Raw genomic sequence first — 27,913 nt, 5'->3', positions numbered from 1 at the left:
ATGACCCCCGGGGGTAGGGCGGGGCCACAATGGAGGATCAAAGTTTTACATAGAAATATATAGGAAAAATCTTTAAAAATCTTCTTCTCAAGAACAGCAAAGCCATGCTGAGTCATATTTATATGGAAGCATCCTCAGGTAGTGTAGATTCTATTTTGTTGAAATCATGACCCCCGTGGGTAGGATGGGGCCACAATGGAGGATCAAAGTTTTACATAGAAATATATAGGAAAAATCTTTAAAAATCTTCTTCTCAAGAACAGCAAAGTCATGATGAGTCATATTTATATGGAAGCGTCTTCAGGTAGTGTTGATTCAAGTTTGTTAAAATCATGACCCCCGGGGGTAGGGCATGGCCACAATGGAGGATCAAAGTTTTACATAGAAATATATAGGAAAAATCTTTAAAAATCTTCTTCTCAAGCACAGCAAAGCCATGATGAGTCATATTTATATGGAAGCATCCTCAGGTAGTGTAGATTATAGTTTGTTCAAACCATGACCCCCGGGGGTAGGGCGGGGCCACAATGGAGAATCAAAGTTTTACATAGAAATATATAGGAAAAATCTTCTTCTCAGGAACAGCAAAGCCTAGATTGTTCATATTTATATGGAAGCATCCACAGGTAGGGTAGATTCAAATTTATTCAGATCATACCCCCGGGGGTAGGATGGGGCCACAATGGAGGATCAAAGTTTTACATAGAAATGTATAGGAAAAATTTTAAAAATCTTCATCTCAGGAACAGCAAAGCCCTGATTGATCATATTTATGTGGAAGCATCCTCAGGTAGTGTAGATTCTATTTTGTTCAAATCATGACCGCCGTGGGTAGGATGGGGCCACAAATTCTTAAATAGAAATATATAGGAAAATATCTTCTTCTGAAGAACTGCAAACCATGATTAGTCATTTTGATATGGAAGCATCCTCAGGTAGTGTAGATAAAATTTTGTTCAAATGATGACCCCCAGGGGTTGGGTGGGGCCCATTGGGGGATCGAAAGTTTTACATAAGAACACATAGAAAAAATATTTCTTCTCAAGAACAGGAAAGCTATGTTTAGTCATATTGATATGGAAGCATCCTCAGGTAGTGTAGATTCAAGTTCAAATGATGACCCCTGGGATAGGGAAGAACCACAATGGGGGAAAGGAATATATGGGAAAATTTTTTAAAAATCTTCTCAAGTAACCCCCCCCCCCCCCCCCCCCCCCCCCCCCGGGTAATCTTTTCAATACTGAACTGATTTGTGCTTTTGGCTAGCCAATGTGCTCAGGTGAGCGATGTGGCCCATGGGCCTCTTGTTTTAATTGTTTTGTGCAGTTATGTGTAAGAATTAGTTTTAAGAATTTTTAGTAAAGGGAAATTTAAAAGTTACATGACACAATTTTTGAAAAAAATATTTTTATAATTTCTCCTTTAAAAGTGTCAAATGTATGAAACTATGTTTATATACTTTAAAATGCGGTACAGCATGACGTAACGTTTCTGTGGTGTAATTGGTAGTGTGTCAGACTGAAGATCCTGGGGTTGTGAGTTCGATTCCTGGCACAGGTGCTTCAGGGCTCAACATTAATGTACCGGTACATCCAACTGACTCTGACTAGTAGAAGTTTGGTAGGGCTAGTTTATTTTGTATCAAAGTAGCCCGACTGGTAAAAATTTCTAGACACCTGATTCAAACGTGTGCTTTCTTGTTTTTTTCAAAATGTTCAATCAGGTTTCATTTCTGTTGAAAAATATACCTCGCCAATCTTGCCACCATTTGATTTTCTCATAAAGGCTCAACTCTACTCAGTTATACTTCCTGCCATCATTTTCTTTTATCTGTAGCATGGTATAATTTTAATTTAACCAGGCCTAGAACTAAATTGAGTTTAAATACCCCAGTACATCTCTACTCTTTCTGTTTTTTTTCTCCCTTGAATTCAATAAAATGAAATTTTTTCAGTAATATATTATACAATTTTTTTTTTACAAGAAAAAGACCCACTTATGATGACAATCAAATTTTTGATGATGTTGTTATTAGTCCCCCTACCTCTGAGTCTCTCCCAGGCCCATAGGAAGCAATTTCAGTTTGTGGGGGCACAGCCATACATTTTTGATTTGAGGGGGACTGTCAACTACATGTACCAAAAATTCTTGACAATTAAGCAAAAAAAAAAAAAAAGAGGGTCATCAGGCATTTTGATTGAGGGGGCACAAACATATAGTATCTATGTTTTCTATAGTAATCTATATATTGGCAAAATTATTGGGGGAGCATGGCCCCCCCTGTGCCCCCCCCCCCCCCCCGGTTCCTACGACCATATATCCATCCATCTGACTATCACGTTTTTTTAATGTCAATATTTTGTAATAATTAATTGAGTCATTCAATGATCCTCGGATACTAGGTCAGTCATACTGAAGTTGAGGTCAGGTCTAGTAAAATATTTTAGGAACCGGGTGCTCGTCCAACTGGTCTAGTTTGTTTTCGAGTTAATGTGCTGTTAGATTTTCTCTGGAAAAAGAAGCTGTGCACTATTTTGGCATGGTATGCTTATGCTTTATAAATCCTAGGTACATTATGCAAAATAGTTGGGACTTGATCTTACAGGAAGCATAGTAATAGGTAATATTTCACATTAGTGCTTAATTTCAAGTCAATCAAAATTTGAGGTGTATTAAATTTAAAGCTAGGAACAATCATACTTATCTAAACCCTTTTTGCAATGTTCCCATTTTCTGTTTTCTGCAGTCTTAACTGGTGATTTAACACAATTTTCAACATTAGCCCAACATAGGCATGGGGGGGGGGGGGGGGGGGCTACCCACTTTTTTTGCAAAGATAGACATAATATAGGCATTGAAAATTGGGGCTTACCTTTTTATGTTGGTTTAGCCCCCCCCCCCCCCACTTTCAATTAGCCACCCCACTTTCAATTTGCTTCCGACACCTATGCCCAAGGTGATGAAATAACTGTTTGCATTATCACAGATTGGGAAAAAAAGATAGTTGATTTACTTTGTAAAAGATGGCTACAAATCATTAATAATTCATAGTTCACTGTGTTCTGTACTTTGTCAATGTTAACTTAAATATTGATATAGACTGGTCATGCTTCTTCTCCATTCAACACTGTCTATCTTAGATAGACTCCACATGTATACTCCTCTGTACTTACCAAAGACTTTGTAAAGGGCCTGGCCACGAAAAATATCACTTTGTAGAACCACCAGTTTCTAGAGAGGTGTGTGTACATCACATTTCCAGGGTGTATTGAGTTACTAGTAACTCCTTTATCTGACAGAAGTTTGTTTAGGTGAAGAGAAAATAGGACATTACATAGTTTAGAGTTATTGTAAGCCTGCAAGTCCTGATATTGGTTGCGCATGGGAGATAACTTGCCCTCACTGATGTTGTCAAGGGAAAGGTCACTAGCTCTGCAATAAAAGGCATTTCAAAATACTCAAAATAAGAAAGAGTGTATAACTAAAATGTCTAAAAGAGATGGATTTATAATAATTTAATACATATACCACATATTAAGTATAAGTTTACAAACTGAATCATTTTCTTTAATACCGGTATATGTTTTATTTCTAATTTCAAAATACTGTAATAAAATAACTTGGAATTTTTTTCTTTTTTCATCCATTAAAAATATAAAAATTTAAATACAAAACTCAGTTGATCATATATCAGCGAGTTATTTAAGGTACTAAGACATATTAGGCATTTAATCTTTATGCATTACAGTGTTCATTCTACATATTTGCCAAACTTAATTACAACACATCCTGGCCTAGTTTCCTTGAAATCAAACACAGAATTATTGTGGTATTTTCAATGTAGCCAGAATACTGTAAATGTACTTATTTTAGCATGTGTTGTGCTGCTTCTAATTCAAGTACACGCTAATTTATGTATATAATTAAGTGAAAAACAAATACATATAGAAGCTTGGATCCAAATGCACTAATTCATGATTAGATGCTAATAAGTTGATGAAGAAGACTGCACAAGATGTTGAGTGTTAATTTATGAACATTTACATATATGGTATTACATTCCAGATAACTACTGAGCTGCTTGTAAATCATGGTACCATCTGGATGCCATTTTCAACCATGGTAAATTATATTGACTGTAACAAAATTCCTAGGTCTGCTTTCTTAGGTCAATTAACAAAGCACAAATTAATTGAAATTGTTTTTCAATTGCACAAGAATAAAAAACTATAAACTACTTCCTATTAGTAGGTATAACTTACAAGATAAATTAATTCAAATCTCTATCAACTTTGAACAGTTTACATCAAATTTTGATTAATCTTGCTTACAGATTTAAATTGCATATTTTCTGTTGTGTTTTCATCATGTCATAAACTAGATTTGCCAGCAATCCTAAAAATACCACTAATAGCACTGGCTAAACATTAAAATATAAATAGTTGTACATTTGAAATAAATTTCATCATCTAGATCTAATCAGGGTTGCACTCCACCATAAATACAGCCCTCTACTTCCATGTAGAATACTTGGTTATAAGAAAGTCACTGGGACCCTGAGTTTTGCTTTAATTCTTACAAGGGAGATTCTTTATACCCATATAAGGAACATAATGAAAAAATCTTTATAACCGAGGTTTCTTTATACCCAAGTTTGTGATAACCAAGTTTTACTGCATGCTAATCAATGTTACCCATAATACTCCTAGATCTAATGCTCTTCAGGAGGGGGAAAAGATCTTATTTGAAGTTGCATTTTATCAGTACCTGTGTGATTCCGAGGACACTATTACGATTCGCGATGGAGAAGATGATGCTAGAACCTCCCACAGAAGCTTGGTCAGGTAAAACTGGGCCAGATGATTTACTTGGAAGGTTATTTCAATGTCATCTTCAGTTTTTGTAAAAGGCAAACCAAACACTGCAGCATTCAGAATCAGTAAATGCAGTGGCCTAAATAAAATTGTTAGAAAGGATAAATCATATCAGTATGTATATTTGAGGGTAAAAAAAATTCACAGTACTCAGGTGCAAATTATATCAATCCAATAAAAAGATATTTTATGGTTCAATGCTTTCAATTACCTTGCGATACCTACTTACTGCTGCTCTTTTGCAATGAAGTCAAGAAAGCAAGCTCTAAATTGCACATCATTTTCGGAGCATAACATATTGTTTACATTATAACGTAGTGATAATCAAATGATTTGAACAATGAGTATGCCAAAGGTAAAATGTACTGCCAACGATGCTGCACGACAAAGAGTAAATCATCTTACTTGGAATTTTTAGACTTCCAAAAGTAACATTTATCATTAACAAATAGTTGCATTGGTAATTAGAAGAGTTGGTTTCATAAAAAAATATCTACAAAACTGTAACACAGGAGAACTTGCATCTTCTAAGTTTTATCAGCATGGTGCACCAACAGTAAGCAACATGTTTTACCATTAATTCTTTCTTATATGTCCTTTAAAAGCTTTGAGTCTACAGTGATCAATCTTGTAGCGTATTCAATAGCACATTGCCCCCGGCTAATTGACGTTTCCTACCTACACTGCAAAAGTTCCGTTAAGTTCAGTAATTGTGATTTCAAGTATTGAGTCCTTTCATATTTTTACTTTTTTGCATTGAATACAGATCATTTATTGATCTGCAATGAATTGATAATACATGTAAAATTTGGAAGAGTTTAACATCCCATTCTATGCATATTACTTTCTAAGTTATAAGAATATTTTATACTTTTCATTACTTGAGAAATGAAAAAAATTAATTCAAAATAGTTCTCTGTGCTTTTTAAATCAAACTTTCTTACAAAATATAATAAACTATTAAAATGAGGATCAATCCTTTAAAATATTTCCCCATGACTTTATACAAATAATGTGCTCTGAAGAAAATATTAAACCCAGTTCAGTTAATTCTGTCATGAATTCAATTCTTTAATACATTGATGAAAAGAATTAAGGAGATATTTTTTCCTTCAAATTAATCTTCTTTTTTACCATTTATTTGATCTGTATTCCTCAGCAAACATCCTCACACTCTTCAAAGAAGCTAGGTCCAAATGCATGACTTCTAATTTGGCAGATGGCCTCTCTTCCAGAATAGTCTTTTTACATTTGTTTGCTGCCTCCAGATTTCTGCAGGCCAGAATAACTGTAGCACCAAAGTAAGCCAAAGTTCTCGCAGTTTCATACCCTACAAATAAATAATATACATGTATATATTCAAAAGTTGATTTCTTCTGTTCAGATGGGGTACCCCATCATAATCAGTCAAAGCTAATGTATCAGCTGATATTTCAAAAATAAATCCAACTAAAAATATGAGCATTATCACATGTATACATTCATTTATTCCTTCATTTTTTTTTTCCAAATGCAAAAGGAATGTTTTATTGGTTCTTTGGTTCTTTATTTGATTCTAAAGAACCAGAACCTCATTATCATCTTTGTAAACTGATACATGTCTATTATTTGGCATTCCTTGGTGGCAAAATAATAGATGTTACTGGCATGACATTATTAGCAAGTATTCACTATAAGAGTGTTGCTAAAAATATTTTTCATATAAATAAGCAAACATAAAAATCATTTCATTCTTATTTCAAAATTCCAACAGAAAATGAATGTGACCTACTAAATCTACTACAAGAGTCTTACATATTAAATACAAGTACTTTAAAATGCTTATAGTTCAATATAAAATTTTTAAAAAAATATAATAAAACTTCCAGAGGGAACAGAGAAACTAATTTGCAAAAAAAGGGTACTCAAGAAAACACTCTAAAAGATTAGCATTATAATTACATATTAATATTATTTACCAATCCCACTGTTTGCCCCTGTCACAATTGCATATTTTCCAGAAAGGTCTTTCCCCTGAACCACTTGCATTGCAGCAGTATTTCCATCAAACTTCTGTTTAAAATCTAAAGGTGTTTTCTTTTCATCCTCTGCAAATGCTAACCTTGGATCTGTGTACGTCGTCTTTTTGTTGATATGGCTGAAATATATATGATAAATCAGTAAGAAAATTGAAATAAGATTGATCTCTCATGTTATTATTCTTAGAAAATCGCCAGTTAAAATCTACATTACTAGAAATGAACAGAACCCATGCCAACATGGTATCCACTTGTTGGCTTAATAGCACTAGTACAGGAATTTAATTCAATGTGGTAGTGTAAGGTATCAGCAGAGCTAGCTGCCAACATCATGAAACATCATGAAATGAAAAATCGTAAGAAAGGAGTCCAGTGGCCACCTAGGCTGCTGGAGATTTTTATCCCCTCGCAACGGGATCGAATGTTGCCTTGATATATGTATACTTTTAAGCATGTAATAATTCATATCAGGAATGATATGCTCTTTTTCGAGGGGATGCTAAGCTTTTAAGGTATATAACTGAGAGAAGCATTGTATAAAATTAATGCAAATGTTAGATTTCAGCTGGATTAAGATTCCATCAACAGTTTGCATCACTGTTAACTCACTGCACAACTTCAAGTGTGTAATTTTCTAATGTATTTATGTACTCACTCCACAAATACTATAACACCATCATCAGTTATTTGTTTTTCCCATCCATAAGGCAAATCTAAAAAACAAAAAAACAAATAAGATGAAATCCCAGTCCCCCCTATGTTAAAGACTATTTTCACACCATATTAACACAGATAACTTCACAACTACAAGCTGTAACTGATGGTAATTTTTTTGCATTATTTAACACCCACTTATACAACTAAGATAATAACAGAGTTCTGATAGGAAATTCAGAATGATAAGTAAAATAAGGCTGCTAAACCGCATGCATGATGTGCACTTTTATTCTAATGGCTATTGCTTAATTATCTCTCAGACACATTAACAATAAATACCAAACCTGAACGGGATACTGATGACAAGGTTTAAACAAAGAAGTAACCTGATCTTGAGACCCTTGACCTTGACCTTTGACCTACTTTTCAAAATACACCATAGTGTTAATATACACATATTCTTTGACCTTTGAGAGATAGGTTTGTTCTAGGTTTGACGGAAAAGGTTGTGTGATGTTCCAAATGTTCTGTCAGTTGTCTAAAAATAAATCAGGATCTGTTGTATCAGGTACGTATACACTAATGGGATAGGCAACTCCTTCAGCGCCAAGTTTATTCGCCCAAAACATCACACATAACATTGCAAATTTCTCAAACTACATTTATCCCCAGTAAACAGTTTAATTTTTTGTGATAAATGTAATCTGTTCTTTTTGTTTAATGGAATGGAATTTTATTAAATTGCATACATTTCAAAATAATTTAATTATAAAACAAACAATAAACAATTTGGCAAATTCTTGGAAATACGACTGATCAGGGGCAAGTGTTGATTTTTAATACATACAATGTAATTATACTGAAATAAGGAGCATAAACAGTGCTAATAACAAATCTTGAATAATTTTTGGGTAAATAAATAAAGGTTTTGTTCTGAAACATTTTATTGCATTATGATCAGAGATATACTGTAAAAGCAGAAATATTTGTTGGGGATTTATTTTCGTTTATTTCGTTGTTAACAATTATCAAAGAAATTAAATCCCACACGAAACTTTTATATGACTTTATGTAGAATAGGGTTACTTTCAAAACAATGAATTTTAATGCCCACGAAACCTTCTTAGATGACAAAACAACAAAATTTTATCCCCACGAAAATTTGTGCTTCTACAGTAATATATATAAAATCAACCTACGAAATCCTGCAACTTATAAGATATTGTGACAGTTACCTATCCCGTTAGTATATATGTCCCTGCAGGCTGCTTGTACCAGTTAATAAATATTAAAATAATTATTTTTAATAAATTCTATTATTTAAATTATTCATTTATTTTGAATTTCTATTGATTGTGACTTTTATTAAATATTATTTATTGCAGTCTTAATTACTGTGGCTGTTTTGTTTTGTTTTTTGTTTTTTTGGCTTGAACTATGATGCTAGTATGATATTTAAAAAATGATCATCCTTTAGTTTTATTTATGTTTTTAATGATGCTACGGAAGGAAATACATCTGTTCCTTGGAACACTCAAGTTTAAAATTCTATCGTGCCTCAAATGAATTTAATCCTTTGAAAAGTGATTGAAAGGAAGAAACCTCTGCAAGTGCAGGTGTTTTTGCAGATCGAATTAGTAGCCTGAATTTAGGCCAATCTTCTCCCAACAATGGCCAACATCTGTTTAAAAAACTCCCGCATGCACAACATGCACAATGACTATATTCCGAACTTGTGACCTCTGGGTCAGTGCACATGGCTGGAAGACAGTAATTGACGGCTTTCACATTCTGAAGTGTTATCTGTCTTTGTCAGCACAATGCTCATTTTTCTTCTTTATCCTTTGTAACTTACCTGTAAATATTTTAAACCTTCAAAGGCTTTCAGAGTATTTTGCTTTGTTCTTGTATTGCCATCATGGCATGGTATTGGACTTAAAAGATAACATAATGAACATATACAGACAGATTTAATTTGTACGACAGTGCAACATAAAGTTAGTAATATTATAGAGGGAAAACAGCGGGTTATGCCGATTGACCCTGCAAAGGGAAATAACTAAATGTGAAAGTCGTCTATTCAGAAAGCAGTGGGTTTTTTTTAAATGATTTAACAGGTTAATTGTTTCAGGTTTGGCCTGATCCAATAAGCTATAATAAATACAAAAACAAATGCACTATTTTATAAGTTATTTAACTTATTGATTGTTGATATATTATAAAAGCTGTTATGGCTATAATTTTTATTATTAATGAGAGAAGAATCTTTTGTGATGGACTTTGAAATGTTAAGCAGTGCATATATTAACCTCCTTTTATCTGTTTCCTCTTCCCACTGCGAGGATGGTCCCATTGTGTAGCCTTAGTCTCATGACTGAAATTAATCAAACCATGTTTTAATATAACAGATTATGAGATGCCACAGGAGTTCGCAATTTTATCAATAAAGTCAATAAAAATCACTCGATTGACCAAGCCATGAGCTATGCGTTAGCATAGCGAACAGGTGGAGATACATACACAAGTTAAATTTTAAGCCTAGCTACATCTTACGGGTTATCTTCATATGTTTGACAAACAAATTAACCTTTCAATTAATTATGAACTACATATATTTTCCTTAACGAATTACTTTGCATAATACACTTGACCCTGTGCAGATACACGTTCTTCCCAACCCGGTGGTAGTTCATCTTCACTGTCAGTGTCAATTATGGGCGCAGACATTTTGTTCCCAAAAAGTCACATGATACGAGCACCCTTCTTTCCGATATTTCAAATTAAAATGATACAGCTTTTTTTTTACGCAATTTAATGTTTTTAAATAAAACTGATTATAGATGCGGATTATACTTTTCTTTTTACATTTCAGGAAAGTATAGATATTTAAATTTGAAGTTATTTGATTTGAACTTTATTTTCTCCACCAAATAACACGAAGGTTCCATGGTGTAATGGTTAGCACTCTGGACTCTGAATCCAGCGATCCGAGTTCAAATCTCGGTGGAACCTGAACTTTTTTTTTTTTTTTCCCCACGATTATAAGAAAGGATAAATAACACAAATATCAGCAATGAGTCTAATGGATATATGTTCATATAGATATTTTGAATTAAATGTAGAAATTTTGTAAGATGTACTTAAAACGTGTGCAAAAATTTGTCTCGAATTATACAGAAAATGGCACATATTTAAACAACAAAGAATACATCACTGTACATGTATTATTATTTATGTCATTTCTATTCAAAATCAGCCAAGAAAAAAATCTAGGCGTATTTTGTGTGTGTGTATGTGTGTGTTATAGTTTATCCAAACCAGTAGAAAATTCCCGCGGCAGTACGTTCTCTCTCTGATATTTTTTTTTTTATTTTATTTTGTTTTTTAAATTTAATCCACCAAGAAGAACACCACTCGAGGTGACCGGCACCTCAACGCCCACGCATTATTTACAATGCCAATAGTCGGATATCTTCACTAGAAATCATACAAAATTTAAACATATACACTAAGGGTCCGCTAGCACTGGTTCTCTGCCCTTGATTCCAGTCGCTGCCGCTAGGAATTACAAGTTTTTTAGGGCGCTTGCGCCCGTTAACCAATGTCAGGGTACCAGTCTAAGGGTCCGCATCCCAAGAAATCCCGTCCGGTTTAGCTATGAGCTGAACTCAATACAAGTGCTATTAACGCTAATCACCGATATTCCCCTAAGAGTGATTCGAGACAATTTATGGCAGAATCTTGTAGAGGTGGATCTAAAAAAAAAAATACTTTTACAAATATTTTCCTCGGATGTCATTGATAATTATAGCATTTATTTCCTTTAATATGCTCAATATGATTTTGCTACCACGCGTTCTTCTACCTTTTTGCATGTGGAATTTATTTAAATTTTATTTAGAATTAATTAAATTTATCTTGAAATTTAGCGATTTCTTTTTTATTATAGCCTTAAAATATTTTTAAATCTAAGGAGAATCTATAGTGTACAAGTCCCTCTAAGACACCGTGAGTTACCCCATACCCTGCATATTTAACTTACCCCTTTAGAAGGGGTACTACTAAACAGAGAACCCTAGAGAACTCTAAAGAACCCTAGAGAACCCTAATGATTTTTAATTATTTATTGTTTGTAAATGAAATATTTATGTTTTAAATAACCAATATATCATACAAAAACAAAATAAAATTTTAAAAAAGAATATTATGACAGGTGTTATGCTTATTTTCAATGGAATACTAATGTATGAAGATTTCATCATACTTTGTGTTATTTTAATTATTTTTTCAAATAATTTTACGCCAGAGTTAATAACTAAGAGTTCTATATAACTTTAAAAAATAAAATTAATGAAAAATAATGTGAAAAAGAATTGTAAAATTATGTGGTAAAATTATTATTTCAATTAACAACGTATTTGAAATTCGGTTGGGATCGGGATGACATAAAATATTACACTACTCTATGTTGTTACGTTTTCAACTTTTTTCGAGGGAAAACATCCATAAAAAATTCATGTTATTGATTTTATAGATAGAATATGATTTATAAAGTAAAAATAAACTCAATTATGCATAAAATTTATTTGAATTGACCAAATAAACCTTGAGTTCTCTAGGGTTCTCTAGGGTTCTCTGTTTAGTAGGACCGCTTTAGAAGAAGGTAAACATGGCCTATTTACACCCTTCCTACTACGCATTCAAAGGCAATATTTCTCAATATTTGAAATTTTAATTCTTTTCCCCCAGACACTCTCCTTCCCATCTATGCCCTAAAATCAGCCCATTCCACCCCGTATACATCCGAAGACATATTTATGAAAAAAACCTGTGTTTTTATATGGCACTACTTGGTCAATGAAAAGGGGTAAAATTAGTAACCTGTGATACGCTTACACTTTCTAGAAAAAAAAAAACTTTCTAGAAAAAAAAAAGGGTTACAAACTCAAACATGGAATTTAATTTCCTTTTTATTTTAATTTGTTTATCGTTTACTCGTTTATTTTCTATAATTATATGTTTCATTTTAAACTCGTTATTATTATTGAGCAAGTAGGAAATTGAAATCACGCCCCCCCCCCCTCCAATGAAAGGCCTTATATTATATTGTTCTTTTAAAGCTTTAATTTTAAATCTGAAAAAAATGTTGGATCCTTCCCTCAACAGTGCTGCCATCATTTGTCTCGCATCACTCTCATGGGTAATATAAAGATTAGCGTTAATTGCGCTTTGATTGAATTCAGTCTAAAGCAACACCGGAGAAAATCCACAGAATTTCTTCCCATGTGTAACACTTAGCAACTCAAATTTCTAAAATGATTTAGAGTTTTAGATTTTTAATATTTTAGTTCAAATCCTTAATTTCAAAAACTGAAATTGATCTCGTAGTTTGAAATTTGATATTTTAGTTCAAAAATATAAATTTTCAAATATCCAAACATGTTTTTAAAATTTTAAATATGAAGATTTTTACCTCAGATATATTCAAAATTCAAATTTCCAAAATCAATTTTTGTATTTTAAACTTTTGTGTTTTTAATCTATCGTCCTCTAGGCCTTCCATTTAATTGTAGGAGACAACAGTTTACTATTAAGTATTTTTACAGTAGACGCGAAAGGACCATATGGAGAAATGTGTACATTTTGCTATTTTGCATAGCGACCATATTGTATTCAATATTGCAGATTTCTGTTCAATATATTATATAAGGATTTTCAGAAAAACAGAGATAAAGAAATATCATCAATTAGGAATAATTTCTTCCTCTTATGGCTCTCTTTTTTTTTTATTGTATCCAGGATCGGGATGCACTCCTTTACAAAATGACGAAAATTAAGTTGATTTGAGTTGCATTTGAAAATCCGAAGCGAAGCTTCATTACATTGTTGATCATAGAAATTATATGTTGAAAGAGTTTGGAACGCTTTCATAAAAAAATCTTGGCAATGTTTTTTTTCCCGCAGTAACTGACACGTTGACCATGTTGACCACCAACCGCAGAACAGTGTAGAATGCAGGGAGATGGGGGAAGCATGCTTAGTCAAATTTTTTTTACAAAATTTACATGTAATTTATCGCAAGATTTTTTGAAACAAATGGATATATAAAAGTCCATAAAATATCAACCTATGCACACTAGGTCAAACAATGTGTGAGCATGAACAGATGAACGGAGCAATGTTGGTGGAAATAAATTCAGCAGAAAGATTTGATTTACTTCTAAAATTTTGACTGAACAGGTGAGCTCAATTGTCCCACTAAGAACTGTCCAGCACGCACGATCTAACAAAGTAGGTCCCTCCATTAATAGTAGGTGGAGGGTAATTGTAATGTTTGTTTGTTTGTTTTTTTATGTCGAAGATTAGGGGGTATATAGTTTTTGCCCTGTCCGTCCGTCTGTCTGTTTGTCCGCAAAAACTTTAACCTTGCCCATAACTTTTGATTGGTTGGAGCCATGGCTTTCATATTTTTACATATGTATTCCTTGTGACAAGACCTTTCTTTGGGTACCGCCATATTTGACCTTTTGACCTTGACCTTGGAGTTTGACCCAGTTTTGCAAAATTTTACCAAACTTTAACATTGGCCATAGCTTTTGAAATATGGGTGCGAGGGCTTTCATACTTCACATGTGTAATCCTTGTGAAAAGACCTTCCTTTGGATACCAACAACTTTGACCTTCTGACCTTGACTTAGGAGTTTGACCTACTTTTGAAAAACTTTAACCTTGGCCATAACTTTTGAACAATTGGTGCTAGGGCTTTCAAATTTCACATATGTAATCCTTGTGACAAGACCTTCCTTTGGATATCAACAACTTTGACCCTTTGACATTGACCTTGGAGTTTGACCTACTTTTGAAAAACTTTAACCTTGGCCATAACTTTTGAACAATTGGTTCTAGGGCTTTCATATTTCACATGTGTAATCCTTGTGACAAGACCTTCCTTTGGATACCAACCACTTTGACCCTGACCTACTTTCGAAAAACTTTAACCCCATAACTTTTGAATGGTTGGTGCTAGGGCTTTCATACTTCACATATATAATCCTTGTGACAAGACCTTCCTTTGGTTACCAACAACTTTGACCTTGACATTTTACTTACTTTTGAAAAACTTTAACCTTCGCCTTAACTATTGAACAGTTGGAGCTAGGGCTTTCAAATTTCACAGATATATTCCTCGATCGAGACAAGACCTTTCTTTGGGTATCCACATTTTTTATTTTTTGGCCTGAAATTTGACTTGCATTTGAGAAACTTTAACCTAGGCCATAAGCTGCCATACGGGGGCATCAGTGTTTCACAAACACATCTTTTTTTGTGACTGAGTGATTAAAGATTAAAAACCCTATACATACACTGCGCAGAGTGAGCTGTCCTTAGATTTAAAATGAAATAAATTGTAATCTAAAGTTTAATACTTAATTTGTAATCAATTCAAGCATTTTAAATATTTCATTTGACCCAGATGAATTAATTGAAGACTTTAATTGCATACAAGTTTACGTACTTTTTCTCATTTAAGTAAGCTACAGCGATTTCAGTTACACAACACTTCATTTCTTTGAATATTTTTTCGGGGGTAGATGGCACGTACTTTGTGCTGAAAATAAAATAGATAACTCCATATTCACATCTTTATATGATATAATTTCCTCAGAGTCCAAAAAACATTTTTCATGGGTGAATAGAGGGCCCTATCGTCGCAAACCATGGGCCTAGAAGTACGGTGAACTCCCATTCTGGACGGGTAGGTTCTCCTAAGAGCGGACTCCAGACCGTGGCTTGAGACGATGAGAGGGTCCATAGCGTAAAAGTAAAATTAAACATAGCTCCACATTTGTAAAGAGAGGGACAAAATATAGTGAGGTCCCACCGAGATTTGAACTCGGATCGCTGGATTCAAAGTCCAGAGTGCTAACCATTACACCATGGGACCTTATTACTATACTCGGGATTAATGTTTGACAGTATACTATATTGTGAAATATAGCCGGATAAAATTGTAATATTGTAAGTAGTATTGTCAAGGATTAATTTGTTTTGATGAATTTGATGATATAAACACTTTTATATTTATTGGAAATACTGTTTAATTTCATAAATTATTCATAAAGTCTGTATTGATAAATGTATATTATTTTGTAGAAATCCGTTTTAACTATTTTTCATTATTTACTAAACCGGAAGTTAAAATTTCCCAAAGCGATGCAACATTACAATATGGCGATTCAGCATGTTATGTGACAAGACAATTTTTTGATATTTCCCATAATGAACCCCAACGTCCAGGTAGTCACAGATGTTAGACGTATGGATATATGAGATCTTTTTTTCCTTTGCAATGCTTGTCATTGCCTTTTATTTTGCATTTGTAGTGACAGCTACTTGAACTTAAGACATGGTTTTACATGGAGTTTGTTCATATTATTCCTGTTTATATGTTTTAGTTTATTGTTTGTTTGCATATTAAAGTTATTGATGTGTGAAATAATGTTCTGATAATTTTAATTTGATAGGAAGTTACCTTCAATTAGAGACATATTTTTAGTTGCTTTCTTTCACTGATTTTTTTCTTGGTAATTAGTATCAAGGTGAGTCTTCATATTTTCATGATTTTATCAGTCTGATTGGACTAGTGAAACTAGTTAGAGTAATCTAACTGTGTCTCAGGATAAGCCCTCACCACAGTTAGAATACGTCCCATATACTTGCAATGTACCAAATCAGAGTGTGATTTTGAAGAATACAAAAGGAGTTGCACTGAAAATAACTACCAAATTAATTGTAACAAACCTTTTTGAGATGGTATATATCTTTTAATCTAAAAAATAATCCACATAAATACGAAAATTCAACTCATTATCTCAACGTTTTTTCCTCGCTTCAAATTTAACGCCATGTTGACATTCAGAACTCCCTGGATTGTTCATAGAAAATGCACAGAGTACGGGTTATCGCCCATGTTTATTTTGCAACATTGCTAACACACGGAACAAATTCTATCGTTAAACTGGGTCCGTAGGACAATATCATTTTAACGATAGAACGTTCTATCTAAGTGAAAACCAGTAGGTTTTACTAGTTCGGTGTCTCGGACATGCAAATCTTGGGGGTGAAATGATATACCTCCTTCAATCACAATAGTTATCATAATATGTTGACAGTGCGACCGTTAGGGCGAGTGCAGATATTTATTCAGGTTTAATTAAGATTGGGCTCTATCGTCAAACTTCACATGACATTTGGTGTGTCTAGACTCTGACGTCACATGACGTCGTATTTAAGTTGCATTACCAAACCGGAGCCTGAACATTGTTGACTATAATGAAGAACGTTTTATTTACTATTTATCTTCAATATATCCATTAAATCAAGGGGAGCTTATTTTTTGTTAAACTGTTGTTGTTATTCTCGCGAGAACATATCTTAAACAAGCAATGCATAGGGTCCAAAAGTTACTGCGGAAAAAAATTTGTTTGGATCAATGTGTAAGTCCGAATTTTTTCTTCGCCCAGGCATTGACGTTAGAGCTCTCATTGCGCTCGCTATAATTTTGTCACGTTAGGGTTATTTTTAGGGTTATTTTTTTTCGATACGATACATTTTGATAGAAGAAACAAATTCAAACAATGAAAATACATCTTTTGCTTAAAGTACATTTTGTTTATTTTAAATAAAAAAATGTAATTTGTGTGTTTTTGCAAACCTCGCAAAATATTTTCAAAATAATGCACATCTTATGTAATTTGAGTGTTCTGACTGGATTTTTTTTTTAATGCTAGGGACTAAACTTCCTGGATGTAACAAGCTTAGATCCTCAAGAACAGCAGAGGGTAAATGACATACTGTTTGGACAGAGGAGCAGAGTGTTGGGAAAGGTGGAAGTAAGTAAAAACCAGATGACTGTCATTTCAGTATTACCTATGATGAATACATGTACCAGTGAAGAGTGATTTAAGACATTTACCATAACTTATTTATTTGAAGTATTGTTGCATACATTCATATTTTCTATCTTCAGACTTCTAGAGTGCATTAGGTTTTATGTCTTTTCAAATGTTTTTTTGTCCGATATTGATTTTTCAACCTCATTGTTGTAATGAGTATAAATTTTAATTTGTTCTTTATAGTTTCCATGGGGAAATTTAGAGCCAAGAAGATTTGGTAAGTAACATTTATTTTAAGAAGGAGACTGTTTTTTTTTTTTTAAAGGGGGGGGGGGGGGGTATTTTAAGCCTATGTGCCCAATGCAATCTTTACCTTTTGATAACTTAAAATATTTACATTTCCAATGTCTTTGTCCGGGATAAAATTTCAAATAGTAAAAATACTTTATTTCTACATAAATCTACTGGTTCATCGATAGGCGTGGTAAAAAAAAAAATCACGTGCTTGGCGGGAACAAATAGAGACAGAAGCAGGACTTGTAGCACGTGAATTTGCAGAATCAAGAGCATGTAAATATAAGGAATAACTGTCAGATTTTTTGGTTTCATGACGATGATCAATCAATTGGCTTGCATGATAATTTTATGCATAAACGCCTTCGGCGTTTATGCAAATTATCACGCAAGCCAATCGATTGATCACATCATGAAACCAAAAAATTAGACAGTTATTCCTTAAGTAAATACTAATTGAAGAAGATGAGTCACACAATAATATTAGAATTAAGTCATTTATATATATACTTTTTATGGTGTGAAATTCATTTAGAACGACATGGTATTAAATTACTGTAGGACAGTTCTTGCTGTTTTAACAACCCAAAATAGCACCAAGTTGTCTTTCTTCAGTGTAATGTGGATTATACAGTACCCCCCAGAAAGATTATATATTTTCTTGGCCAATATTAGAACAAAGAGACATTTTTCTATAGATTGCATTTACCTCTTAGTCTAATGAATCGTAATGAAGTCTTGAAATATCATATTACAGGGGAAGGAGATGTTGACTGTCACACTCAACCTAATGTCTCTGCCCAGGGACTCTCAGACTCATCTGTACATCACACAGAAAAACACCCCGAACAAGCTATAAGCAGTAATGCTACAGACAAAATTGTGTGTAATTCTGAAAAGGCATTTGAAGTGGAAAACTTTTATATAAATAATGCTAAAACCAAGGAACAGTCAACGAACAGAAATGCTGGGAAACCATATGAGAGGAGAAACAAAAAGAGAAGACCTCCAGATTACTATCAGAGGTTTGAGGAAGCAGCTCATGTGGAAAATTCCATTTTGACAGGCAGTCAGGAGGAAAGTAGACCTTTAATGTGGCATGAAGAGGTGGAACAGTCTCTTCCATTGCTAGACAATCAGGTGGACAGTTTTCCTGCCACAGGAAATTTTTCTTCACAAGGCAACTCCTACTTGGAGCAGAGAGGTGTTCATTCCAGTAACAGTGCTCAGACAGATCATTATCCACAGCATCAGAACTTTGGTGCTAACTTCCAAGGAAATGTTACTATTGACAATTTGATCTCAAAACAGCCAGAATTCATTCCACCCAGCAGATCATCAGAGGAAATTTGTAGTCATTCAAGCAATTTCTCACAATGGCAGCAGCCAGTTCTAACATCTGCAGATACATATAATTCTTCTTCTAAGCAATCTGCTCCAATTTCACAGTTCAATGTGTCTGGTTTTGACTCAGCTTCATTCACAAAAGTGTCCCCATCTATGCACCATAGTGGGCCTTCCCATGAGACCACTAACTTTGTATCAACACCTTCTGTGATGTCACATGGAGTTTCTTATGCTGGAGGAAGCACAGAAATCTCTTCTACTAATGCATCCTTCCAGACTGAATCACAAAACATTGAAAAATTGTCAGAACACATTTCAATGGTATCTGTGCAACATCCAGCACAAAATGTGACACCAAATACTTGTAGTAATAGTAATTTAGCTCTTGATGGCTCAGGAAAAAATTCCTCCATGATCCAAGAATCATCTGTTGATTCTTTCTCCTCATGTATCCCCCCAGTTTCTAGTCAGCATTTGATTGACCAAGAATCAAAAGACAATGTGGATTCAGCAGATCAACCTCTCACATTTGATTTTGATCAGCCTCGCACAGACCTGGACCCAGATCAATATCCAGTTTTGGGTAAGACAAGCGGACCCTTTTCTGAGGAATCCCCTAGAGACTCAGCAGAAGGGTTATCTGTACAAAGTACCTCACCGCAAAGTGTTCCTCCTCAAGCTGTCAAACCAAAGTCTGCATCATGGGCGGGGCTGTTCAGTAACGTAGACCCAGCGAGACAGGGATTTGTAGTGACTACTAGTTGGGCATCTACTCCAACTACTGACACCCCCAAACCAGCTGAGACACCCAAAACAGAGTCTAAGTTACCATGTGCACCAGTGGATGTTTCTGAAGATCCACTTGCCAAAACATTTGGAGGTAAAATTGAATATTGAAAGTGTGTTAAGTATTGTAACTGATAGCTACTTGTCATTAATTTTATCATTATTCACACCCAAATCATTATTTGTTAAGTGTAGATCTATAGTTGAGTTTGCAAGAGATACAGTTGGTTGGCTTACTCTCAGAATTAATTTGTAAGTTTTACATTGATGAAACATTTTGTAATGTAGACTCCCTGTCTCGGATGAAGGTCAACCATGTTCCCATTGGACTTCAGCCGAGAGGACTGATGAATCGAGGCAACTGGTGCTATATTAATGCTGTATCCTTTGGAGAAAAACTTTATAAAACAATGAATTTGAGATTTATTCCAGTACATTTATCATTAAATAATTTTTTTTTTCATAATTTTTGGAAGTATTTTAGGGAAAAAAAGGATCAAAGAAAAGTTTGTGTTTACTTTTCCTGACTAATATTTCAGACTTTGCAGGCTTTAGTCTCCTGTCCGCCATTTTACAATGTGATGAAAAAATTCCCCATTCACCCCCCTGTAAGACGGGGCAAAAGCTGCACACCTATCTTAGATAGCATGTAAGGAAAAAAATATCAAAATATTTTGAAACTTGAGATGTACTGTATTGCAGTGTTCACATATTCCACATACTTGTACAAAGTGAGGATAGTTACTTTTATGTGGTACGTTTTTGTTTTCAGAGTCCAGTTTGTTCATGAATTCCATCCATGTGGCAGACCTACAGAAAGGGGTAAGAATATAGTAAATGTCCTACATTGGATTCTGATCTGTGTGTATTTGCTGTTTATCTGCATGTTTGTAATATTTTTACATTTTGGACTTTTTCTTCCAAAGCACTTGACCAATTTCAAATAACTTTGTTCCAGAGTGTTCTTTAGAAAAGTTAATTCAAGTTTCTTCAGATAAAGAGTGTGTAGATTAAAAATTTTTGGAATTTGTGGAATGTTTAAATATCATATTCATGGTATTTTTCATGTGGAAAATCTGAAAGATACATGTTTACATATGTTTTTTTCATTATGTAGTCATGGGGTTATCAGTGAAATTCATTGAATAACCACATTTTTGGTATCTTTATTTGTAGGAAAGAGGACCTTGACAGACTTGACCCCAGGGCCTGCCTTTGAGCCAACCAATGTTTACAATATGCTTCAAGTCATTGAGGCAAACAAGTCATTTAAGGTCAGTCTTCTCATGGCTTAATTATGGAAAGGGATATACATGTATTATTTAATCAATAAAATGCTTTCTTTGTTATTGTGAGAATAACAACCATTGTAGAAAAAATACATACAGTAAAACTTGTCTAATCCGGTGACCAGTGGTTCCAAAATTTTTGGTCGGATTAGACAACATCCAGATTGGAGAAAATTGAACAGTTATAGCAAGTTAAAAATTACATAGATATAAACAGAGAATGGTAAATAAATACTTGATCAAATGTGTCATTTTTTACGTTTCACTTGAAAAAAAATCGTCTATTTCGTTTGTTTTGAACACTGTTTGTTCTTCAGAATTTTCATTTCTGTTTAAGTTTTTTTTTATTCAGTAACGAAATATAATATCTCTTGGTCATTTATTTAATTTGAAATTCGTTAAATGTTTAAACACACTCCAAAACCTCATCGTAGCTGTAAATCTTTTTTTAGGGACAGATTCCTAATTAATTTCTTTTGTAATTAATATGTTTGTATATTTAGACACTGTCTTTGTTAATTTCAAATGTTATTATAATAATGAATATTGGATTAAAATCTTTTGTCGTTATGGTCGTTGTAAACTAGCGACACCAAGGGAAGTAATTCGAATTGCAAGTCGTTGCATGCAAAACGAAAGAAGAAAGGAGGTCATGAATAAGTCTCCAAGTTTTTCTACAGACATACTACACGCAACCATCACTATCACTCGTTCTTTTGCGAGTTTCCTCGCCTTATTTGAGCCATTAATGATTTTTTTAGCACGTTTGTTAAAATCTTAACTGTCGATACAGGATAGATCATTAACGGGACAGTAATTAACCCCACGCGAGACTTCATTAATGACCAGCGGGCACAGGTAAAAATAAGTGGCCGGATTAGAGGAGATAATTTGTACTAATTATGAGTAGTTAGTTCTTTAAATAGCGGCCGATTTACAGAAAAGGCAATATCCGGATTGAACAACATTTATTAAACATAAATTATAAAGAAAATTTAAGGGACTAAAATATTACACCAGACTGAACAACATGCCGGAATGCACAACATCCGGATTCAACAAGTTTTACTGTATAAACCTGCATAAGTGGGTTATGTAAATTTTTCTGCAATGGTTGCAATTATTAAATTTAACAAAGACATTTTATTGTTTATATTTATGTCATTATTTATGATTGTCTAAAGTAAGTTAAAGTACGTAAAATATTGTATTATTCTGTATGTCATGGTATGTTTCAATGATGGAAGAGGCAACTGCCTAAGAAATCTTTCATACAGATGGTTTTAAAAAAAATTTTTATAATTTAGAGTTAATGGATTGATTAAGGGAAGTGGGTTTCATAAGAAATAAAGGAATATTTAGTGTATGTATTAAATATACAGTTGAACTTCAGTATCTCGAACACTGATATCTCAAATATCATGGATATGTCGAAGTGATTTGGAGGTCCCAACTACTTATTCTTTAAGTATTTTACCCTTGATACCTAGAATCCTCAGATATCTCGAAGTTTTTTCTTGGCACCATCTTGGCACCATCAAGTTCAAGATAACAGGGTTTGACTGTATTTGCAAAACAAATTCTTTGGAAAATCAGTTATTTTTATTTGCCTATATTTTGATGGGACATATGGGCTTTCCCATTGTTAAGGGTATTTGACCTGATAAGATAAAGAAGTCTAACTGGGAGAAATGACATTCCTATATATAAACCATTTTTGTTAACATTTTTCTGCAAGGTATGTTTAAAAAGGTGCACATTTTGATTATAAATTAGAATTCTTTTTGGAAAATAGTTTGCAATAAAGAAAGATTTTATGTGATAGAAAAGGGATGATGAATCTTGCAATCTTTAATGTACCATTCTTTCAATTCACACTTCATGAATGTTGTCATTCATTTATTGTATGGTATTTTGATAGTAATGTCAATTGTGCAGCTTTTTCTATTTTGACAGCTTGGAAAGCAAGAAGATGCTGAGGAATTTCTCAGTTGTATTTTAGATGGATTACATGAAGAAATGTCCACTCTCATCAAATTTGCCAATGGTACATCTACAGGTAACTATAATGCTGAAACTGAGGGAAGCATTCAAGTGACATAAAAATTTCCTGAAAATTTTGAATGCTTTCAAGGTCCTCTAACTATTAAGAGACATGGAACCATCTTTCTGAATTCTTTGGGTTGACAGTTTTGTCCCACATCATTTTTCTTTATTTAGCTTCTGCTGCTTCCAATGGCAGTGTAGCAGAAGATGTGGTTGTGGATGAGAGCTCTGAGGACGCAGGATCCGATTCCTGGGAGCAAGTGGGGCCCAAAAAGAAAAGTGTTTTAACACGACGAGTAAGTACATGTATTGCTATCATGATTTATATATATTTAGAAAGGAATTGTTTATTTCAATCAACATTTGCTTAACTTTTTGAAATTACAGATGTGATTATTAAAATAAGCATTAACTGGAAAGATTCCAAAATTAACACAAATATTTTATTACCTGAATAAGGGGAAGGATGTAGTGTCATGTATGAAGAGAAATTTTAAATCCTTGACTATCATTTCATTTTTTAGGCAACTTTTGAGAAAACCCCTTTAGCTGAGATTTTTGTGGGGTATACAAGATCAGCCCTTTATAAAGCTTCATCTAAAGACTCTGCCACCTTACAGCCATTCTTCACTCTTCAGTTAGACATTCAGGTAGTTTATTACAGCTACTTCTTTATTTAGACATTCAGGTAATTTATTACAGCCACTCTTCAGTTAGACATTCAGGTAATTTATTCAAGCCACTCTTCAGTTAGACATTCAGGTAGTTTAATACAGCCATTCTTCAGTTCGACATTCAGGTAATTTATTACAGCCACTCTTCAGTTAGACATTCAGGTAATTTATTATGGCCATTCTTCAGTTAAACATTCAGGAAGTTCATTACAGCCACTCTTCAGTTAGACATTCAGGTAATTTATTACAGCCATTCTTCAGCTGGACATTCAGGTAATTTATTACAGCCTCTCGTCAGTTGGACAATCAGATAATTTATTACAGCCACTCTTCAGTTAGACATTTAGATAATTTATTACAGGCATTAATTACTATTTTCATTAATAAATGAACATAAAAATTGAATGTACAGTTATTCATGCCCTTCTCCTTTCAATGTTTGAGTTTCATTGTCATATCAAACGGTAAATTAGAATCCCAATTTATATCTGAAATTGCTAATATTGTAAAGTTCTGCTATACTGGGTGATGTAAGTAAAGATGAAGTTGAATCCCAACATTATCATTTGTTTTACTAGAATGGTATTGGGTGTTTATTTATTAGGGATTTGGATTTATCAACCATGATAAGTATAGGTCACGTAATACATGTACATGCTAGCACCTACCTGCCTGACCATAATAGGTGATAATTGTTATCAAGGATTTAAGTAACATGCATTAAAGAGATAGTTAATCAATAAAATCTAGGTTTAAGAGAAAAAAGATGAAATCAGCAAAAAAGAATTATAATATGGCCTAAATGTCCATGACAATCAAATGCATGTATTTAGATGAATTATTTACATGTACATGTATATTATAACTTTCTTTTTATGACGTCGAGCTCTTGGAGCTCGAACGTCACCTAGCGATCGGCCAAGTGAAATCGCCAAGGGATGTACGCGACCGAATGTGTCAGTGGATGCATCCGCAATAGAAAATAGCAATAGCTATAAACCAATTTCTTTTAAAACGCTCACAATGAATAATTATAGCTTGAAAATGAAATTGCATCAATTGTATCTACAATTAATTCTTTTACAAAACAACGATATTATGTTTTATTTTCACACAATAAAAACGTGATGGTTGTTGCGGATGAATTTCTACAGAAAGGTGCGTCGAATGACATGAATAACATTTTGGAACGATAACCGTGGAACACAAACAACCCAACAGGCGGTAAAATAATTTACAAAATTACATAAGCACGAATACTATAAGACTGAAAAGATTGAATTTGTAAATCTTAGCTTTACTCTTACAATCTTCTGACCAAATTTATCCTAAAAACCGATGATGTTGACCAGTATTACTGTATTTCTCTATTTCCTCCATTTCCCAGTATACCGTATACCACGCCCGATCGTAACTCGATCGTAATTGTAACAGAACAGTCTTGGTTGTAGTTTAGATGCAATCACTAATACAACGCTTTGACATTGGCAATTAGAAAAAAATATTATATAAATTTATGAAATCCTTCATAGTTCTTCAACTGACTGAAAAGAATTTAGCATGAAACATGTTCGACGGTGTCTGGTCAATTCGAACCCTGCTCCATTCGGACCATGACATAAGGCCCCTGACTGTAATTGTGATATTTTGTTTAAAACTATTTTTTTTATTATTTCTCCTGAGTCACTCACTAGACTTATTGCTATCTTCAAATTCAAAATGATCTTTTGAAATTGTTTTTCTTCTTCGACGTCATTGAAGCCTTTCAGGCTTTTGATTTTAATCATTGAAATGGAATTACAGGAAACCTTGACATGCCTATAATACAGCTATAATTCCTTTCTAACCTTGATATATATATATACCTATATTTCTTTTCTATTTTTAGTCAGATAAAGTTTACTCTGTGAAAGAAGCCTTGGAAGGACTGGTATCAAGAGAGTCGGTATCAGGGTTCACTTGCTCCAAAACTAAAGCAGAGGTAAATTAAAATCAAAAAATCATCTAAAACTGTCATTCTCTTGTCCAGGATATTACAGGTCAGAGGACAAGTTGTTTTTCTTCTGACTCTAATATGTGTAAACTTGGCAATAAGTACCAAACTTAGACATTGGTTAAGATAAATGCCATATTACATGTAAGATTCATCATAGGTTGAAGTTAGCAGCTTTCCTGTAGGTTAAAAATTATTTGCAAATTTGACATGAGGGGTATCAGTGATTGCAAGGGACACTGTTATGTTCTTTAACGTTGAGGTTTCTACATCCCAACAACAAGTTGTAAAGCACAAGATTATAGCCAGTATTTAGGTCATTTCCAGCTTACCGCATGGTGCCCATGCTGATGCGTGCACATATGGTACATCCATGGATACTAAGGCTGATGCATGCATCATATGCTGCATTGGACCTACAAGTATATTTTTTTGCCTGAGCCCAGCATGATCTCATCATGCCATATGTGAAATGAAAACTTACATGCAACATATTTGTATGCCAATGTATGGATGCTTAGTCCAAGTTATGCATTAGAGGCTGTATCTGAACTACATTGTTATCAAAATGATATAAATTTATACAGTATTGTTAATCTGTTCTTGCCCACAGGTAGATGTTGTGCGACATTTGACCTTAGAAGAACTCCCCCCTGTGCTGATCCTTCATCTTAAATTCTTTGTTTATGATAAAGATGGAGGAAGCCAAAAACTATTAAAGAATTTGGAGTATGGCATTGACCTTGAAATTACCAAAGGTATAACATACATGTATACAGACTACCGGATATTAATGATTTTGATAGTATTGATGTTGAAATGACCTCTGTAATTTACATCAATTTAGATGAACTGAAAATATTAATCATGATAAATTGTCAAATTTTCAACAACAAAAAAACAAAGAGAAGAGTATGAATGTTATGGTCATTTCCTTTTTTATGTTTCAAGATTTTGTACATGTATAATTAATAGTGTGGTTTGATTTGTAGATTTATTGTCCCCTAATGTTCGGAACAAGCTCCAGATTCATCAGAGGTCATACAAACTCTTTGCTGGTAAGACATCATGGAAACTTGCAATGAACAATTTCCTTACTTGCTTATCAAAGATTTTTTTCATGCATTCATTTAAACTTTCATATGTGTTTAAAAACTATCAAATAAAAACAGGTCTATAAGTCTTGATGGAATCGATTTTTGATTGTAAAAATTGAGAACGAAAAATATTACAAAGTTTTTCGGGTATTGAGCTTGGCACAAAGAAGTATATAATGAAAGGGGTTCATTTTTCTGATTATGAAGGATTCATTGGTTTTGTAGAATAACATATTATTGCATAAATATGGGATGTCAAGCTGATATTTCCAGCTGATTAGAAACATATTACCAGAAATGACAACTTTCTTATTTTGTATTGTTATTTACACAGTGTATTTATTTACAGTGGTGTACCATCATGGGAAGAAGGCTACAGGAGGCCATTACACAACTGCTGTGTTTCATCCCGCCATCAATAACTGGATCATGATTGACGATAGTTTAGTCAAGCATGTGTCAGTTGGTTCAGTCTTAAAGACTGTCCCAGGTCGTGTACCGTATCTTCTGTATTACAGGCGCATAGACATGCACTAAAGAGAAAGGGTATGGAGTCACGTTCTGCTTGATACAAGGAGGGGAAAGAAATTGACTTGAAAATTTGTCTAAAATTTAAATAGACCATATATTTGTATACCGTGAGAAATGTGTTGATTAATTTGAAATTACACCTGTATTTCTTGTGGAGGTGAAAACAAATAAAAGTTGTGTAGAACTTGATGTCTATTTTTATACTTGTGAAAGTACCGAGGAATGATATTCATTTCTTCTTAGAATCACTAACTGTAGTCATTTAATCAAACTTTTTGTTAACCAAAGATAAGTCTACTCATGCTACAGTCACTTTCAACTGACAGATGTTTTTTATACCCCCGCAAACGAAGTTTAGGGGGGGTATATTGGAATCATCATGTCCGTCTGTCTGTCCGTCTGTCTGTCCGT

At 33.7% G+C, this 27,913-nt stretch overlaps 2 protein-coding genes and 2 non-coding genes across 4 annotated transcripts in view; 2 read left to right on the top strand and 2 right to left on the bottom strand.

The window, feature by feature from the left end:
• Positions 1–10,276, bottom strand: part of LOC133197716 (WW domain-containing oxidoreductase-like) — a 16,484-nt gene extending 6,208 nt beyond the window's left edge. The window contains exons 1-7 of the mRNA XM_061333892.1: positions 10,182–10,276; positions 9,859–9,923; positions 7,548–7,605; positions 6,833–7,011; positions 6,009–6,204; positions 4,768–4,953; positions 3,174–3,432 (exon numbers count right to left, since the gene is read on the bottom strand). Coding sequence (XP_061189876.1) covers positions 3,174–3,432; positions 4,768–4,953; positions 6,009–6,204; positions 6,833–7,011; positions 7,548–7,605; positions 9,859–9,923; positions 10,182–10,276 — 1,038 coding nt within the window. The remainder of the gene's footprint in view (positions 1–3,173; positions 3,433–4,767; positions 4,954–6,008; positions 6,205–6,832; positions 7,012–7,547; positions 7,606–9,858; positions 9,924–10,181) is intronic.
• Positions 10,277–10,489: 213 nt separating this feature from the next.
• Trnaq-cug (transfer RNA glutamine (anticodon CUG)) lies at positions 10,490–10,561 on the top strand. Its single transcript has one exon. It is a non-coding gene; the product is annotated as a tRNA-Gln (tRNA).
• A 4,861-nt stretch (positions 10,562–15,422) lies between these two features.
• Trnaq-uug (transfer RNA glutamine (anticodon UUG)) lies at positions 15,423–15,494 on the bottom strand. Its single transcript has one exon. It is a non-coding gene; the product is annotated as a tRNA-Gln (tRNA).
• Positions 15,495–15,757: 263 nt separating this feature from the next.
• Positions 15,758–27,691, top strand: LOC133197715 (ubiquitin carboxyl-terminal hydrolase 10-like). Its single transcript, XM_061333891.1, has 15 exons — positions 15,758–15,847; positions 17,341–17,442; positions 17,689–17,722; positions 18,497–19,966; positions 20,161–20,252; positions 20,412–20,521; positions 20,645–20,694; positions 21,049–21,146; positions 23,118–23,220; positions 23,382–23,503; positions 23,732–23,857; positions 25,770–25,862; positions 26,488–26,632; positions 26,867–26,932; positions 27,321–27,691. The coding sequence occupies exons 1-15, from the start codon at positions 15,830–15,832 to the stop codon at positions 27,506–27,508; spliced, it is 2,817 nt and encodes a 938-aa protein (XP_061189875.1). The 5' UTR covers positions 15,758–15,829; the 3' UTR covers positions 27,509–27,691.
• The last annotated feature ends 222 nt before the right edge of the window (positions 27,692–27,913 follow it).

Source organism: Saccostrea echinata, unplaced genomic scaffold (genome assembly GCF_033153115.1).
Source record: "Saccostrea echinata isolate AGI-Se365-2 ecotype Australia unplaced genomic scaffold, CSIRO_AGI_Sech_v1 ptg000030l, whole genome shotgun sequence".
NCBI classification, from domain to species: Eukaryota; Metazoa; Mollusca; class Bivalvia; order Ostreida; family Ostreidae; genus Saccostrea; species Saccostrea echinata.
The sequence above is the reverse complement of the archived record's forward strand: the minus strand, read 5'-3'. Positions and strand labels throughout refer to the sequence as shown.